At 39.7% G+C, this 19,868-nt stretch overlaps 1 protein-coding gene across 3 annotated transcripts in view; it reads left to right on the forward strand.

Annotated features, from left to right (window-relative positions):
* GTF2E2 (general transcription factor IIE subunit 2) overlaps nt 1-19,868 on the forward strand; it is a 44,271-nt gene that overhangs the window by 17,901 nt on the left and 6,502 nt on the right. For all 3 annotated transcript variants that reach the window (XM_089488818.1, XM_089488819.1, XM_089488820.1), the window contains exons 3-6: nt 1,396-1,487; nt 3,136-3,243; nt 8,173-8,355; nt 9,751-9,844. In XM_089488818.1, coding sequence (XP_089344944.1) covers nt 1,396-1,487; nt 3,136-3,243; nt 8,173-8,355; nt 9,751-9,844 — 477 coding nt within the window. The remainder of the gene's footprint in view (nt 1-1,395; nt 1,488-3,135; nt 3,244-8,172; nt 8,356-9,750; nt 9,845-19,868) is intronic.

Raw genomic sequence — 19,868 nt, forward strand, 5'->3', positions numbered from 1 at the left:
CCGACTCATGGAGACCCTATAGATGAGACATCTCCAAGCCTCCCATCCTCCACTTCTCTGCTTAGGTCCTGCAAATTCAGACTTGTGACTTCCTTAATAGAATCCATCCATCTGGCATGTACTTGTTCTCTCTTTCCACCTTCCCCAGCAATATTGTCTTTTTTAATGAGTTGTGCCTTCTCATGACGTGGTCAAAGTAAGACAGCTTTGATTTGATCATCTTGGCTTGGAGATTTCAGGCTTGAGCTGTTCTAGGACCCATTTGGTTGTTGTTTTGGCTGTCCACTGTATACTTAGCACTCTTCTCCAGCACCACATCTCAAATTAGTTGATTTTCTTCTTATCTACTTTTTTCACTGTCCTGCTCTCACATCCGTACATGGTGATGGGGAATACCATGGCTTGGACTATTCTAACTTCAGTTAGAGTAGAGGATCTGATACAGTAGATGAAAGTGTGCACCTAACCTAAGTGCAATTGCAGTTCCTTCTGAAACTATAGCTGTGCACCTTGGAAGGACTGTATCATCAATACATCGAGAAATTTTAGTAAAAAAATTAACCCAAAAAACCTAAGTTGACTTATACTACTGTACTTTGATTCTTATAAAAAAGGAACTATCCCCCGCTGAAAGGCAAGAGTGTAATCTGTCATGAAACCACTGACTCCCTTCTGCTCTATCATCCAGCCTTTAGTATGAGCGCAGATAATTATGCCTGCTGGAATTTTGTAATTTCTTTGGCATTGTTTTCCTTTGTTTCATCCTTTAGCTCCTTGGTTACATGCCCCTAACATCAATTTATCCATGAGTCATATCAAAATCCATAATTTTGGCCCCAAAACCAGCCCTTGACTTATACATGAGATTGATTTATAGTCAAGTATATACTGTAATCCTGAATCTGGCATTTCTGTTGGATGTCCCCATGAAGGGAGCAGGTAGAATTGTTATTTACCAACCTCACCTTCTATATTAGCTGTGACTTGACTTGGAGAACACACTCCTATACAAGCCCCTGTTGCATTTTGCAGGCCGATCTCAGTATCAATTTCCTGTCTGTTTCCTAGTTTTGGCATTCAGTTGTGAAAGAGCCTCCCCATGTAGTCCACCCCTTTGTTGTGGGCAGTGAACACTGCTGTATTCCAGCATCCTCTTAGTTTACAGATGTGCCCAATTGTAACCACACCAATGATCCTGACAGTTGCAAGAAGTAATATAGTTTCAGTACTGTTATTTTAAAAATGTACTGTTTTTTTCGGAAGATAACATAATGAATACGAAGACTGCTAGAAGCTTTTTGTTTGTGGCTATGGTAACAGATGGGGTATATTTATACCTGGCATCTGCATTGCAAAATGAATAGTCTGTTTAAAGAATTTGTTTTTCCTTTACAGAACACAGCAACGGATCTTTTAACTTGAAAGCCTTTTCTGGCAGCTCTGGTTACAAGTTTGGAGTTCTTGCAAAGATAGTGAACTATATGAAGGTATCATCGTGATGTTTTAAATATTTAGTGGAAGAAAGTATGCATTTGTATTGTACAATTACCTTGATTTCAGGAGGAAAATTTAAGTACAGTATTTTAATCTGTGAGATGCAAAAAAAGGGGCATACATTTCAGACCTGAGTACATTCATTGGGAACTCTCTTCTGCCAGCTAGGGTTCCAATGTTTTATGATAAATCCAGTTAACGGTGGAAGATGGGCGTCGGGATTCAAACGGCTCTGCATTGAAGACCTCTGAGCAAAAAATCCCACATGCCTGACCATGTCTATTTAATGTTTTTAAACTCCTGCATTGTATATTGTTTTAGTGATATTTTCTTTTATTTTACATTGTAAATTGGTATGGGTACCATATTGGGAAAATATGGGACATAAATAAAATAAAATATTACCTGACAATACACAATAATCAGGAACCATCTGTTTCTAGTGACAATGTCCTGGGTGTGTTTTTTTCTGTACAGTAATTAGTGTAGAAATGAGAGATTCTGTTTGTAGGCCTGTGATAGACAGATAAAGCCTTGGTTTAATGAAGAATAAGATGGCTTAAGTGCAGGTGAGCCTGTTTGAAACATCTAATGGTTCTAGCCTACATTTTGTCAGCCCTGCAGATGAAAGTATTGAATAATGATTTAGTCTTTTCCATAGTAGTACATTCCGTATTTATGATTATAACTGGGAAGGTACTTATGTAGCTAAAGCACTTAGAATATCCACTATTCCTCTGTTATCTTACTGCTTACAGGATATAAAGATATTAATGCAGATAGCGCTTGGCATCAGTTTTTTGCTCTTTAATTTATAGAGGAGACATTATTAATTCATATACAGACACACAAACACACACATACTGCCTGGTTTATAGATATAGTTTTTAAAAGTGGTAGACAGGGAATCCTGTTCTTAATTAGTGTGATGAGCCCAGTTGTAACCACGCCAACCATCTTGACACTTGCAAGAAGTAATATAGTTATGCTGGTGGAAGTGGAAGGTACTATATAAACCTCAATCCCATTTACTTGTGGAAGGAACCATTGCCTAATTTGATAGTATTAGTCAAGTTTACCTTTGGTGGAAAGCCTTACTTATGTTTCATAGGGGGAGAACTTAATGGATGTAACCAACTTTATTAGTTTGTGTGTCAGATAAACTACTCAGCTACTTGACCTAGGGATTCCTCCCATCCATTTTACTAGATGGTGTGCTCCATGTATAGGTACCATTTCAGACTGTGAAAGGGACAGTATGCCCTCACCAGAGATCCAAATTGTAGGAATTTCATTCTTCTAATGCCAGTGCACTATTGCTGAAATACTTTTGTAACACATTTATCATACAGCATTTGCAAATATATAGATAGCATTTTGATTAGTAGACATCATGAATGTGTGCCTGTATTCTAATACTCGTTTTTATCATCAATATATACATATTGTAAAAAATAAATATTAGAAATGGCTCATAAGGCAGAATAAGAAAAAAAAGGACAAATTGCTTAATTGGTTACACTGTGTGTTACATCTTTCACTGTGACTAAATTTGTGTGTATGTATGTAATTAATGCACTGTTCATGTTATATTTAAACATAGTAATAATGATAATTACAATATTTTATACTGTTTCCCAGACACGACATCAACGTGGTGATACACACCCATTAACTCTAGAAGAAATACTGGATGAAACTCAACATTTAGATATTGGACTAAAACAGAAACAATGGCTGATGAGTGAGGTAACAATAGAAAACAATTCATATTTCTTTTATAAGGCCAATTTAAATAAATATGTTTATCAGATGTTAACTAAGGCTACAACACTACAGCTCCTTTTGATAAAGCCTTTTTATGTCCACTTAGTCCCATTTCCTCTTGATTCTCTGTGTAACTGGAACGTTTTTTAGCAGCATTAGCATTCGGAGCATAGTGGAAGAGGGCTGAAAGAGCACAGACATTAAGTACTGAGTTGTAGCACTGTGTCTACAGTAAACAATACAATTAAGTGTGAGCTGAGAGAGGATGGCATTGTACTTTAGCTAATCCTATTGTAGTCACATGTGCCTGCCTGCTACTGGCATGGTAAACAGCAACTGCCTCTAGAATCTCTTATCAAACATGCATAAACAGTAGAATAGAGATGAAAGGGGGAAGCAAATATATTTGCCTCACCTGCTCCCCCCTGCATATTAAAAAAAACTTAAATCTATAAGCTAGGCCATCAAAAGGGAAATTGTTTAAAAAGTGGAAGCTGGTAAAAGAAAAGATCTTCCTTGGATGCCTTTTGGATGAAATGTTCACGTGGTATCTAGAAAATTCAAAATGTTTTTATTGACCCATGCAGAGCTTGCTTGACCTGTTCAATTCAGTTCACACATGTGCATTGTTAGTTTTGAATCATAGAATCATAGAGTTGGAAGAGACCACAAGGGCCATCCAGTCCAATCCCCTGCCATGCAGGAAATCTAAATCAAAGCATCCCCGACAGATGTCCATCCAGCCTCTGCTTAAAGACTTCTAAGGGGGTGTTCTCACTTGCGATTTACAACGATTTTAAATACAGCGATTCATTATAAAGCGACTCAAAATACAGCGAGTTTTATCCCGCTTTTCAAATCTCTTTATCTTCATCGTTCCCATTTACTTAACATTTTATTTTGATTCGCTGTAATTGTCCTGGTTTTGTTCCCATTCATGGATGAATCGGTGTATATTTAAACTGGTTCTGTTACTTTTTCGTTCACATTCACTTGTTTTGGCTGTCAAAGCGACGTCATCATGACGTCACAATAATTCGGAGTAACATGCACCGATGTATCCTGTACCTGCGTTCCCACTACCTGACTCCTTCTTGTCTGCGGAGACGCAACAGAAAAGCCTCAGATGCAGACGATTTTCATTGGCTGTTGCCCCTCCAAAAAATCTCTCCCCAAATCTCCAAGCCAGAAGGGACTGCTTCTCTGGAGGAACTTCCCCCAGCCTCTCTGGGGTCTTTCTTCCAAGGCAGCCAAGCAGAAGTGCTTTGGGGAGGCAGTTTTCTCTCTCCCTCAACCATCCTTCCCCACGAATAACAAAAGTAAGGAGAGGGAGAGAGAAAACTGCCTCCCCAAAGCACTTCTGCTTGGCTGCATCCGAGGCTCTTCTGTTGCGTCTCCGCAGACAAGAAGGAGCCTTATTCGTCCTCTTCTGTGTCTCCCCATATTAACTGCCATAACTCAGTGCTAGGGAATCCTGGGAATGGTAGTTTATTATGGCACCAGCACTCTCTGGCAGAGGAGGATAAATGTCTCACAAACACAACAGTTCCCATAATTCCTTAGTACTGAGCCATCGGCAGGTTAAGGGGTCTCAAACTGTATTATTTCTACAGTGGGTTTTGAACTACAGATGAGGTTTTTTTTCATAAATTAAAAAAGTTGTTACTTTATAATTCACCTTAATACACACACACACACACACACACACACAAATATACATTCATATGTGTATATATACATGCGTGCAAACACACACACACAAGCTGCCTTGCTGGCCCAGCCTCTCTCCTCCTCTTTGCAGCCTGGCTTATGGACTCTGCGTGAATGAGTGTGTGGTTTTGGACTGTGCAAAGGGGGAGAGAGGGCATTTTGGAAGTCCTCCTGGACAGGGGGGAGCAATGGAGGACATGCCTTGGGAAAGGAGGGCATGGAATCAGGCTGGCTTATGGACCCAGCCTCCTCCTTTCTCTCTCTCTCTCTCTCTCTCTTTGTGTGTGTGTTTGGAAAATCGGATCAAGGAGGAGAAGGCAGTGGGTTTAAGTGGAATACACACACACACACATCCAGGGTTTCCTATGTCTCCCCAGATTCCGTTTGGGAAAGAGAGAAGGAAAGGCTCTATTTCCCCCCAGATTGCTGTGCATCCACCCTCTCCTCCGTTACAAATGGTGTTCAGTGGCTCTCCTCACACAGAGGGGAGGTTGCAATCCACCAGGGGAAGCCTTTAAGAGTCCTTTGACAGATGCAGACGCTTGAGCGGCCGGGACTTCAAGCGCTTAAAGTGCTGAAGAGATTAAGCGCCTGTAAACCATTAAAAAATTAATAATCCTTATCTCTTATCGAAAGACCGCCGGTGAGGGAAGCAAAGATGGCGACGGCGACGACGGATGGGGACAGAAAGGGCGACTCCCCTGAGCCAGCCCATCGCGCTCTGCTCCTCCCATCCAGTTAACCCGATTCAGAGGCTGGTCGTTCCTATTTAAATACTCCGATTCCTATCCCGAATCAAGGAAAAATAGTAGGCTCTATTTCAGCTATAAGCCTCTAACCTGGATTTAAAAAAAAACCGATTCAGATTCGAATCGTAGTAAGAACGATTGCAGGTTACTCTAGAACAGTTCTAGAGTTAATTCGGGTTCAAATAGGAGCGCTATACCTTGAATTCGATTTGTAACCCGGAGTATAAGCCAGTGAGAACACCCCCTAAGGAAGGAGACTCCACCACTCTCTGAGGGAGAGTGTTCCACTGTCGAACTCCCCTTACTGTCAGGAAGTTCCTCCTAATATTGAGGTAGAATCTCTTCCTGGCGCTTGCATGAATGAAACATTTCCTAAAACATATGGAGCTGTTCTTCTCCTTTTTGTGCAGGAACCCATTCTTTCTGTTATTTCTGCCTCTGGTACCATATTTTCTGTTAAAGAACTAGTGCTTTTCTAACAGAGATAATAACCTATATAATAGCCTATATTCCTATTCAGAAAGTATTCAGAGGCTGATACAATCAGTATTTATTCGTATATAAACATTTTGTGCATTCCCAGATGTTATGTATGGTTTATGACAGTATTTCCTAAGCTACTGATAGTTTTGGCATGCTTTTATACACTGTAAACTCTTTCAGTTGTGAAAGTGAAGAATGTGATCACATTTAGATTAGTAAACAAAATACAGTAATTGCTTAGCTAATTTATTAAGGTATAATTGAGATCTTTGGTTTATTTATTTGATCTGCTTACTGAGCTTGTTTGTTGTTGTTACAGTGGTGCCTCGGGTTACGAAATTAATTCGTTCCGCTGTCAATTTCGTAACCCGAAAGGCTTTCGCAAGCCGAATCCCCATAGGCGCTAATGGGGAAAAGCCGCTTTTTGGTGCGAAATCGCGCCGAAAAGCACCAAAAGTTTTTTCGTAACCCGAAAAAACTTTCTTAACCCGAAACAGTTTTTTTAAATTAATTTTTTTCGTATCCTGAAAATTTTGTAACCTGGGTAATTCGTATCCCGAGGTACCACTGTACTTGCTATGAAGTCAACTTTGACTTATGGGGGCTCCATGAATGAGAGATAGCAAGTTATCTTGTTATCAGCAGCACTGCTTAGGTCTTGCAAACCCAGTGCTGTGTCTTCCTTGATCAAGTCTATCCATCTGGAATGTGGTCTTCCTTTTTTCCTATTGCCTTCTACCTTACCAGGCATTATTATCTCTTCTAGTGAGCCATATCCTCTCATCATATGCCCAAAGTATCATAGTCTCAGTTAGCCATCTTGGCTTCTAGAGAGAGTTTAGCCTTGATTTGCACTAAGAGCCATTCATTTCTCTTTTTAGGAGTCCATGATATCCTACAAATTCTCCTCCAGCACCACATTTCAGATATGTTGGTTCTCTTATCCTTCCTTCACTGTCTAGCTTTCACAACCATACACAGAAATTGTTGGCCATAGTTAGAATGCACAATCCTGGCTGGTATTCAATGATGTATCTTTATATTTGAGCTGATATTGCTTATTGCGTCTAAAATGATGTTGCAGACTGGTATACAAAAAAGACAGAAGGACGTAAGCATAACTTAAAATTTATACATTGGAATATAAAACATCAACTAATAATCTATTAAAACACTAATCAATTGAAATCAGAGGCACAAAATGCATTTCTCAAAGTGGGCAGCACAGTTAACCAGAAAAGGACCTGAGTCATGAGGCAATTGGTGCCTCCTGGATCCAAGGAAGGGGGGATTCTTCTAAGGCTCACTTTTGAGTTGCTTCCAGATTAGTATGACCAACTTGTTAGCGTAACAACTAACAAGACTTTCTCTGATTGCACTACCAATAGCACTGGCTTGTGTCTTAAAAGGCAGTCTGACAAGTTCTCTCATATTGCTTCAGAAGCATCAGTGGGAAAGATGTACTTGATCAGTTTACTTTGTAGTAAAAAGACTCGTACAAATAACACATAAATAAAAATTTGATGATCTACATTGTGGGGGAGATTGTAGCAGACAATTGAAGGGGCAGAAGTAGTGCTAACACTTGTGTGTGTGTTTTAGCAAAACTTTATTTTTTGAAGCCTTTAGACTAATGGCAGGCAAACTGCAAGGAGCAACAGGGCCAGATTAACCTACTGTAGGACCTCAAAGGGCTGACACCCCACACCACACACACATATACCGTGCTCTCCATCTTTGGAATTTTAATTTTTAAGCTTTGTAAAATTAAAACTGGCCTGAACACAAAGGGCATACATAGGAAAGAGGGAACAGACTCATTTGCTTCTGCTTTTGCTGAATTCCATTGATGCACCAGTGGAATATTGTATGCTGCCCTAATAATTATGGTTTGATAAAATATGCATATGACAAATGCATGTTTTCTTCTATAAGCTGAGAACCTCTATGTATGTTGTACATGTTGTAGGCCCTGGTCAACAATCCCAAAATAGAAGTTATAGATGGGAAATATGCATTCAAGCCTAAGTACAACTTGAAGGATAAAAAAGCCCTGCTCAGGCTCTTGGATAAACATGATCAGCGAGGTTTGGGAGGAATACTTTTGGAAGATATTGAGGAAGGACTGCCAAATGCACAGAAAGCCATAAAGGTAAGTAACTTCATGATATAAGAATTTATTATCTTTACTGCTTCCACAAAAGCAAATCTGTTAATTGCTTGCAAAGCATTTTGATCTACAAATTACCAGTGCAAGGTTAGAGACATGAAAGCCTGGGTAAAAAATAAAATAAAAAATTGTAGGAAAAACAAATCTCCCCCAAGTATTTTTAATTTCTTAGAATCAATATTTGTCTAGAAAGGAGTAGCAGTTCACAAAAATTATTGAAATTTCCCCAGTGCCAGCTAAACTAGTCAAGTAGATAGATAGATAATTTATAAAAGTTATTTAAAAGGAAGACTTTAATATAAGATTTTGTGCAGTATCAGATTACTGCAATTCCTCATCTTAATTTCCTTTTTTCATTTCTATTTATGGGTATGTTATGTCTGATTGGTTTGTTCTAGTTTTGTTGGGGATTTTTGCTTATCTCCTTACCTGCAATTTTTTTTAGTCTGTTGATTGCTATATATAGATCCTAGCAAAATTCTCATAGTTAAGCGATTAAGAATTTTGTTTCTTGGAACAGTTTTTTACATTGGCAAATCAATATGTAAATAATATATAGTTTGGCGTGCAGAAAAATAATTAAGTGTATATGTTTTATTTGTTGAAGGGTGATTAATCTGTTTGGTGTTTAAACTTTTGGAGTAACATGAGTACCTACCACATTTATAATATCCAGTCAATATCAGAGATGGACGAATAGACCAATGAAAATCTGTGTGAACCAATTTATCTTTTAAATTGGATGTCCTGCAGAATGCAATGATAGAGGGAGAACTACATTCTGTAATGTGACTAGCAATATGCCAGTGCTTGAAGATAATATTTTTAATTTACTGATGCAAGAGAATTAAAAGTAAGAAAGACCAAATAATAGAGACTCAGACTCAGGAGACGGCAATATTAGACATCCTTGGAACAATTCTTGCCAAGAAAATCTCCTAGTGGGTTTACCTTAGGGTCGCCATAAGTGGAAATGACTTGAAGGCGCACAGCAACAACAGTTAAGGGAAATAGTGGGGAAATGTCCCCTACCCACTTCTGTTACACTATGCATAATTTTGTTATTTTATATAGAAAGTTGTACTGGTTGCTTATAGAACAGTAGTTGTTGTAATTAAATTTCAAAAGCAGGAGTATTTTCCTTGCCTTTATTTGCAACAGTGAGTGTAATGAGAAAATTGTTAAGGAAAAGTAATTCATCTCTTTTAAAATAAATATTACTAGTCTGAGTCAGTTTAACAGCATGATCCATCCCATTTAGGTTCCAATACAGGGTTCTATTATTGAATATCTTCCATGTTTCTCTTGGAAATTTACTTGTAGAGCATCTCAAAATTTTGGAGTTAACAGTTGTTTATTTTCTGTGTTTCTTTTGAGGCTTTAGGGGACCAGATCATCTTTGTTACACGCCCTGATAAGAAGAAAATTCTTTTCTACAATGATAAGAACTGTCAGTTTACAGTGGATGAAGGTTTGTTTATCATTACAGCTGTAATTATGTATGTCAAACATAGTTCTGTTTGCTAGACTTGCTTCTACAATTGTTAAAATGTTTAAAATATTATTCATGTACGTATCTCTCAATTAATCTGCTATGAACCTGAATACTACTCTCTAACATTTCATTTCCAAACTGCTAACTACTGCAAGCTTTCATCTTAGTAGCTTGTGGGATAAAAGGGATACTAGAAAGCTGGGATGTGCTTGTAGTCTATAAATTTTCAGACTGCCACTTTTTTAGTGACAGGAATCTATCTTATAAAAGGAGGAAAGTACATAGTTTCATTTATTTATTTGGGACGGGGCTTCATTTTGAAGAATCAAAATAGAGGAAGTATTGGCCTTTTTTACCCTATTTACATGTCACAGAGATAGAGGAAAGAGTAGAAAAGAGTGATCGAGAGACTGAAGCATCTTCAATAAGGAAATATTAAAGCTGATTTGACTTTTCAATTTTGGGCAAAAATATGACTGATGGTGAGCATGGCAGGGATTTATAAAAATTATATCAGGGAGCAGGGAAAGCATACAGGAACATATTTCTTCTTAGCGGCAGGATTCGGGATCATTCAATAAAATTACCGTAGGTGCCCACTGTTCCAGGACAGGCTATGCACAATTGCCTATGTACTCATACTGCTTTAAGTTTTTATGTGCTAGTGCTTACATAACAGTAACCAAACCCACCACACTCATGTACAAGAAGGAAGTGGGATAACCTTGAAATGCTTCATATAGATAAGTTCACAAACTTCAGGAGCGAAGCAAATTAGAAAGTACTGTACTTAAGTTAACTAGGATGCATGATAATTATCTCCAAAGAAAAGAACCTAGTTTATTGTGGGTTACAAAACTGTACTAGCATTTAAAGGTAAAAGACTAAATAATTATGTGAGCATACAGTTATAAAACATAATAGTTTCCCAATAAGGTTTTTATGATCCCACTAAATAAAATAAAACAAAATCCCAAGAACAGATACATGCAGAAAAGAAATTGAACTTGAAAAATAATCAGATGATCTCCCTTTGATACTTGCCAGTATCCTTTGAGAATCATGAGTTAAATACTTGCCTGCTTTGTAAATTTAGTCTATAATTATTATGATTTTTCTTCATCAGAAATATACACACATTTTAACAATTAGGGGTGTTCAACTTTTTAAAAGTACAAATCATGACTAGGTACTTCTTTCCCTTTGAAATAATGTAATGTAAAAGTTTATTCGGTCATTGACCAGCAAAACTTTGAAATAACCTTTCTGTCATTATAGTAGTTTTCAAAAATAAAACCATCTTAGTCTATTGCTGCATTAAAAAAAAGGAGGCAAAAGGAATTAGCAGTACCTTTAATATTAACTGATTAATTTTAGCATGTGCTATTGAGGATCTCAGTTCATTTCTTGAGATACACTGACAGTGAAACTAGGGCCGCAGGTTTTAAGCATAGTTACACAATTGGAGTTGGGCAAAATGTAATAGAATGCAGAAATATGCAAACTGTGAGCCTGGCCATACATCTTGAAAGAGTTATGTGAGATGACACAGGTCTTTCCAGTAGCTGTAGGAGTCTTTCACATAGTCTGATGTGTGAAAACAGTAAATTTGCTTATAAAAAGTTAATTTCATTACTAGAGTAAAAAAATTTTCCTGTAGGTGTAAGAACTTGTATATTATTATATGTAATGTGCTGAGAAACTGTTTTCTCTGTTCGTTCCTTTGTTAATGGATTGGAATTTTTACATATTTTTTGTTTGAGAACCTCTGCTTGAAAGAATTTCCCTGGAGAAGGTTTTGATTCCAGGGAAACTGACACTTGTAAACAAAATTGATAGACTACTAGTACTGGAAAGCTACTGGAAAGACCTGTATCTTGTCATACAGTTCTTTGAAGCTTTATGGCTAGACTCACAGTTTGCATCTTTCTGTATCCTATTAACAGTTTATCTAATTCCCACAACTGTCTATGTTTAAAAAGCCATGGCTTTAATATCATGCTGTCAGTGTATCTGAGAAAGTAGATTGATGTCCATGAAAACTCATTCGAAAATAAATCAGTCTTACAGTGCTGCTTGGTTAATCTTTTCTTCTTTTTCTAACATGCTCATGCCAGCCTTTTTGTCAGCATTTTCAAACAGTGCATCCATAAACAAGACCTTTGAATGTAGACCCTATCCCTTACTTCATCCACAATATTTTTGGACTGTTTATATAATTCATTATTCTGTATTCCATTTATACTCCAAAATGTTCTCTTTCATAAACAAAATGAGAGGATTTTCCTCTGACAGGAATTGGTCTCCCATTAAGCTCATCCTCTGAGACATAATTATGTGTTCTACTTGTTTCTCCTAAGAGAGCAGAAGTCCAGTCTTATTAGTCACAGAACTGACAGAAAAATATCTAATTAGCTCAAAATGACAGGAAGGAAAGGTAGAGATGGAATATCAGTTAACTGAATCAAATTGAATAAAAAAGAGCTGTTTGAACAAAGTTGAATCTGAATCATATTATCATATTTTTCTCTTAATAGCCATGGCAAAAGGTTTGCAGAATACCAAAAATCTTTAAGGGGAAGATTCTAAAAGAATGAAGGGGAACTCAAAACAGTTGTAACATGCGATAGTAAGTGAGTGAGAGGAAAAACCAGGCAACATGGTGGAACTGGGAGCAGAATGGAATACCTGGAACAGAAGGCCAAAACCATAAGATTTAAATACACGTATTTAGAAAGAAAGATGGGGTGGGTAGAGGTAAGAATACGTAGATAATTAGATAAGAATGGGAAACACTTACTTGCTACACTTCTTCCTGGTTTAAATTGGGAAGCTATTTTTAAGTGTCAGCAAGGACAGAAAAGGAAGAGTGAAAAGAGTCATAGACATCGAAAGAAATTCAAGAATTTAGTGTAGATGGGATTGGACTCAAGTATATCCACTTTATTGTCAGTTGCTATTTTTGCTTCTCAGTCTATGCAAATCTATCTCAAAAATTGTGCATATTATTATAACAGTGCATTCTAATTATGCAAATGCAGCAGATTTTTAAATTCTTTTTCTTTGACTGCATTTCAACTATAAACACTTTTTCCAGTTGCCTCTGATCTGAGAAAACCAGTACTATTATGGAGTGATGTTTAAAATGCTGGATTTGGAACAGGGAAACCCAAGTTCAAAACTCTTCTTGGTCATGAGATTTACCATGGGACTTTGGGCCACCACTACTAACTTCCAGGAAGCCCATTTCACGGGTCCTGTTTCATATTGCACTCTGCTGCTTTCACCGCTCACTCCTGTTCCCTCCCTCATCTCTCACTCTTGGAACGCACTCTTCCCTTGCTTCTTGCACTCCACTACTCACACTGCTCAAACCCTCTTTCTGTCTCCTACCCCTGTCCTCACCGCGTGCCTTCATAGTGCACCCACCTTGTTTTATTATTATTATTATTATTATTATTATTATTTATAAAGCACTGTAAATTTACACAGCGCTGTACATACAATCTTGTAGTCAGACGGTTCCCTGCCCTCAGGCTTACAATCTAAAAAGACACAACACAAAAGGAGAAGGGAGTGGTGGTGGGGAATAGGATCAGGTCCAGCAGATCTTCTCCACCTCCGAGGCCTGGACCAAGGCAGATGGATTATATGCTTGCTGTTTGGGTATGGCTTGGCTTCTTAATGGATGGTTAAAAGGAGGCTTCCTGGGTCAGAGAGGAGCTCGCCTCTGGGAACGCTTCTCTAAACAATATAGTCTTTAACTCAGTTTTGAAACTGGGTAGAGAAGTGATGAGGTGTGCATGTGGGGGAAGAAGGTTCCAGGAGTAAGGGGCAGCAAGTGAGAAGGGACGAATTCGGGAGGGGGCAGTGGTAGTCCTACACTGTGACGGGACCTTGACTACCAGAGCGGAGGGTGCGAGTAGGAATGTAAGGAGAAAGAAGGTCAGATAAGTAAGGAGGGGCCAATCCATGGAGGGCTTTGAAAGTCAATAACAAAAGCTTGTACCGGATGTGGAAGGGGAAGGGGAGCCAATGAAGGGAGGATAAAAGAGGAGAGACATGGTCAAAGCGGCGAGCGGATGTGACAATACGGGCAGCTGAATACTGGACAGAGATTAAAGGATGGAGGTGTGAAAGAGGAAGCCCTGTTAGAAGGAGGTTACAATAATCTAGTCGCGAAACCACTAGGGCATGGACCAGAGTCTTGGCAATAGAGATTGAGAGGAATGGATGGATCTTGGCAATGTTGTGGAGAAAGAATCTACAGGCCTTGGCGGTGGCCTGGATCTGGGGAATAAATGACAGAGAAGAGTCAAAAATGAAACCAAGACTGCGGGCTTGATGAACCGGTTGAATAGAAGTGTCGTCGACAGAAACAGAAAAGGAGTAATGAAGGGTGGGTTTAGGTGGAAAGACGAGAAGCTCAGTCTTAGACATGTTGAGCTTCAAGCGCCGAAGCCGCATCCACTGAGAGATGGCAGTCAGACAAAAAGAAACTTGCTGTTCAAGCCCCGTCGAAAGGTCAGGGGTGGAGAGATACAGCTGAGTGTCGTCGGCGTACAGATGATAGGAGAAACCAAAAGAACTGATGAATTTACCTAGAGACAGTGTGTATAGAGAGAACAGAAGGGGACCCAAGACAGAGCCCTGGGGAACTCCAACAGATAGGGGAACAGAGGATGAAGTCTGATCACCCGTGACCACTGCAAAAGATCTATCTGACAAGTAAGATTTAAACCAGTCGAGAGCAGAGTTGGAGAACCCAAGGTCAGAAAGTAAATCAACCAGGAGACAGTGATCAACAGTGTCAAAGGCCGCAGACAAATCAAGAAGAATGAGAATAGAGTAGAGGTCGTTTGCCTTGGCCTGCAAGAGATCATGTGAGGGCTGTCTCTGTAGAGTGCCGTGGGCGGAAGCCAGACTGGAAAGGGTCCAGTTTGGAGTTGGCTTCAAGAAACTTAATACAGCAAGAATAAATGACCCGTTCTAGGACCTTAGAAAGAAAAGGAAGAAGAGAAATTGGACGATAGCTAGACAAAGAAGAGGGGTCGAGAGAGGGTTTCTTCAGAATTGGGGAAACAAGAGCATGTTTGAAGTCAGAAGGGAAGGAACCCATAGAGAGAGAGAGTGAGGGCAGAAGAGAAGGGGCTATAGAGATTAGAAGACGGGAGGGAATAGGATCAAGAGAACAGGTAGTAGGTTTGGAAGAATTTAGCAGCGTAGAGAGTTCATCCAGAGAAACGGGAAAACCTAGAGAGTTTATTAGTAGAAGGTACCAGGAGGTTAGTGGTAGGGGGCAAGTCGGGAGGAACTATTTCAGATCGAATAGTAGTGACTTTAGTGATGAAGTAGTTGGCGAAGTCAGTGGGGGAAAATGATGAGAAGACAGGGGGAGAAGAAGGTTTTAGTAGTGTATTGAAGCAGGAGAACAAATGCTGCGGACGCCTCTCATTAGCACATATCAGCGATTTAAAATAGTTCTGTTTTGCCATAGACAGAACACGTGAAAAAGATAAAAGGATGAATTTATAATGAATGAAATCGGCCAGTTCCCTAGACTTTTCCAAAGACGTTTGGCCACTCGAGAGCAGGACCGGAGGAACCTGATAGTGGGAGTGAGCCAGGGCTGAGGCCTAGTCATGGGGGAAGACATACGTTAAATAAATTAAATAAAGGCATTGCTGAATCAGCAGAGTCCCCAAGATCAAGAGAAGAGAGAGATGAATTCAAAGTCTGACTGAGATGGTCAGAGTTAACAGACTGAAGGTCGCGGAAATGGTGCTGGACAGTACGACGAGGAGGTGGGATATAAGTAAGAGTAAAAGAAATTAAATGATGGTCAGACAATGGAAAATCAGATGCCAGGTAGTCGGAAATGACGCACTTAGCAGCAAGAATTAGGTCGAGACAGTGACCAGAGGAATGGGTTGAGGAGTTAGAATGAGGCTGAAGGCCAAAAGAAGCAAACAGGGAGCTAAGGCGAGATGAAGAAGGAATGTTGGGATTGTCAAGGTGAATAATAAAGTCATCTAGGATCAGAGAAGGGACTGTATCAGATAGAAAAAAACGTCAGCCAAGATTCAAAGTCAGATAGGAACTGGGTAGCAGAACCAGAAGGGCGATAGATGACAGTAGCCCGGAGCTGTAAAGGAAAAAAGAGTCGAATACAGTGAGACTCGAATGAAGAGAAACAATAGTTGGGGGGAAAAGAAAGAACTTGAAACTGGCAGGAATTGGACAATAGTATACTGACCCCTCCTCCTCGACCCTCAGGGCAGCTTGTGTGAGTGAATGAGAGACCACCAAAAGAAAGGGCAGCGGAGGTAGCAGTATCATGGGCCGGGAGCCAGGTTTCAGTAAGAGCGAGAAGGTTAAATGATCTAGAGAGAAAAAGATCACGGACTCGGAGTGTAGTGGAGTCTCCTTCCTTGGAGGTCTTCAAGCAGAGGCTGGATGGCCATCTGTCGGGGATGCTTTGATTGTGATTTCCTGCATGGCAGGGGGTTGGACTGGATGGCCCCTGTGGTCTCTTCCAACTCTATGATTCTATGATTCTAGCAGTCGCTTTCGGAGCAACAGAGTGACAGTTCCAGAGTGAACAGAGGAATGGAAGCTGGGAGATAGGAAGAGGTCGAATAGGGATCAAGTTAGGAGAGATGCGTGGAGCCATGGGAAGGAAAGGATTCAGTAAGCGATAATCAAAAGAAAAGAAGATAACAATGACAAAAGTAGAAATATAATAGCCGACTGTACTTGGTAATATTGCCTAAATACCACAAGGGTACAAGGGATTTAATAGAGACGGAAGGGGTGGGATTGGAAGCCTTTGCTCAAGGTCCCAACTGCTGAGAGTGATGGAAGGAGAGGTGGCTGATGGATGCAGGGAAGGAAAGCTCTATCCCTTGGGGCAGGCCCGATAGATCAGACTCAATCCTCAGATTGATGTAGGAATGGAAGGCCCTTTCCTTGAGGCGGGCCTGGTGGATGAAAGTCACTCCTCAGATGGCTGCAGGGAGGACGGTCTAGAAACAGTTGAAGGTGTTACTGGCTCTCTCTTCCTGTGGAAGGATCCACTGCAGGCAGGGAGGACGGTCTAGAGACAGTTAAAGGTGTTACTGACTCTCTCTTCCTGTGGAAGGATCCACTGCAGGCAGGGAGGATGGTCTAGAGACAGTTGAAGGTGTTACTGGCTCTCTCTTCCTGTGGAAGGATCCACTGCACCCTCCTGCTTGCACTGCTTACTTTCCCTTCTACTCCCTCTCTCACCTCACCTTGACCCTTCTCAGTGCCTCTTGCTTCTTACATGCCACCCCTTTTCTCCTTCTCCCTTTCTAGGCTCATCCTGCAACCTCACAATCCACCCTTGCTTCTTACACAGCACAGGTTGTACCACCCACATGACTCATTCCCCTTCCCTTGGATTCCCTCCTTGTATTCTGCAGCTAGAACATCTCACTCTCCCTTCCCTCTTACTCCTTCCTTCACTTTATCTCCCTCCTTCACAGTGCCTCTCTCCCTTGCTTCTTGTATGCTCCTGCTTGTGTCACTCCCTCATCTTGTGTGACTCCCTTATCATATCATCCCCATGTTGTGTGCTGCTCCTTTGCTTCTTAAAAACCACCTCTCACACCCCTTCTCTCCTACTCCCACCTGTGGCTCTCGTTGTATTCTTGCAATGTGTTCCTCGATTATTGCAGTGTTGCTCATACTGTTTGAGCTGCTCACACCCATTCACTCCTACCGCCTTCCCTTGCCTTACTTTTGGCTCTCTTGATGCTTTCTTTTACTTCTTGCATTCCACTACCTGTTTACTCTCCCTTGTGCCTGAAAGGCAAGAGTAGAACGGTTTCTTGCAGAATAGTTTGATAGAAGAGTGCCCCCCCCCATTCTGCCCCCATATCCTGGCTCTCACAAGGGCATATTTCTTTTTTTAAAATGAAAGCTTGGAATCTGGGCCAGATGGGGTTCCAAATGGGTGCCAAGTGGCTTGCCTAGAATCCAGGTAAAACCAACCAAACTGACATTGTGGCAAACCTAAGCTTATCCTCTCCCATAAAAACAAAATGGAGAGCAGGCAATGGACTGAGATCCTGAACAGAAGCACTCCATTTTGTACCATTTAATGCAGGGCTCCAATTGGTAATATATTGATGCTATGTACAGCCACAAAATAAGAATATGACCACAAGTATTGGATGAAAACAGGATTAGAGGAAGACATGGTGGATAGATCTTTCTGTGGTTATTATCTGTGATGGTTGTGTGGAACCTTGCAGATTCAGATGTACCATTTAATCTCATTGGGGTTTGTAACAAGGCAAGCTCTTACCTTTATATCCTGCATCTGGTTCACTACTGTTTATAACAGGATGTTGTACTGTAGTCATTCTGTTCACTGATTTCTCAGGACTCTTCCAAGAAGTCAACCAGTACTTTCAGTAACCAAGGTAGTAGTGTTTTGGGAAGCCACGGGATATTTTTTCTTAACAAATTATTCCTCCAAATCAAAAATGGGATATATAATAATATCCTTTTTTGCATTTAACTTCATGAGGAGTTAGGTAAGTTTTGTGTGTTGCTGAGTCATTGCCATTTTGATCATATTTAATTTATCATGCATCTGAATTTAGTGGGAGTACTTTAGCTGCAATGCATTCTGTTCCCCATTCTTGTGGCCTGTAGTGGGTATTAGTTTGAAATACTGGATACTGTACTATTAAGGGTTTAATTTTACATTTACTTCCAAATCACAAAATATTAACTCTGTTTAATATTTAGAACTTTGTTGTTGTTGTTGTTGTTGTTGTTGTGTGCCTTCAAGTTGTTTACAACTTATGGCAATTGTAAGGTAAATCTATTACAGGGTTTTCTTGACAAGTTTCTTCAGAGGGGGTTACCATTGTCATCCTATATAATATCAAATTAGTATTGTAATGAAAGATGGGAAGATTCCCAATTTGATCTTTAGGTGGCAGCATAGTCTCACATTTCTAGTTTGCCTAAAGATCTGTTACTAGTATTGTATTTTAAGTTTTATTTTGAAATCTGGAATGGCAAGTTAAGTTTTTTTAATCACAAATATAATGATATCTTTTTAACATTTTAATCCCAAACTTGTTTGTTTTTTATTTATCTATCTACCATATTAAATGGTCCATCATACAGTCTCTGAATAGTTTAGGGGATTGAGCATAAAATAAAACATTAAGATGTAATAGGCTATTGAAAAGTACAAAAGTAAAACAGAAGGCAGCTTAAAATGTTTCTTTTTTGCAGTAGAGAAAAGGAAGCACTGCCTTTTAATTTTTAAAAAATGTTTGAAGATGTTTAAAAATTATAAGAATATATGACCTTCAGTGTTTTATTATTATTAAGACAGAACTAAATAATGAGCCATGACGCTCCTTCATTGGCCTTATATTTTAAACTATTACAAAATATCAAGTTCTCAATTCATCTTCCTATCTTTCTTCTGGAAGGTAAGGGTTTTGAGAGTTCCTTAAAGAAGTTTGATACGGACTGTAATCCCGCCTCGATCCGTGGGGAGAGGCAGGAAAATATAAATAAAATTTTTATTATTATTAAGTTGAGAGAGATACATTTTTTAAAAAAAGGAAAAAAGAAGAAACAGAATAATTAAGTGCATACTGAGATTTACTTTACTGAGAATGTATGAGTCTTCTTCACGCAGTTGCTCATTTGTGGCAGTTTAGTCTGCAGGGAAGGAATTGGGAGGTGGCCTCAAACTGAACCAGGTTGTGTAAGATCATGGAGTCAGACCTTCTATTGCTGACAGCCCAGGAGGGCTCTGGCAGCTAAACTCAGGAATCAGCCACTGGAGGAGGAAGAGGAAGAAGAAGAGGGAGTACAGTAAAGTTACTCCTACCTTGCCACTTGGGGACTGTGCAGGTAGAAACACCTTTGTATATCTCCCACTGAAAGGTCTTTTGAAGATCTCAAGCACTGGCATGATCATAATTTCACTTTGTAGTTTTTC

This window comes from Sceloporus occidentalis, unplaced genomic scaffold, assembly GCF_023333645.1.
Source record: "Sceloporus occidentalis isolate IW3139 unplaced genomic scaffold, rSceOcc1.0.p SCAF_1, whole genome shotgun sequence".
In the NCBI taxonomy this organism is placed as follows: Eukaryota; Metazoa; Chordata; class Lepidosauria; order Squamata; family Phrynosomatidae; genus Sceloporus; species Sceloporus occidentalis.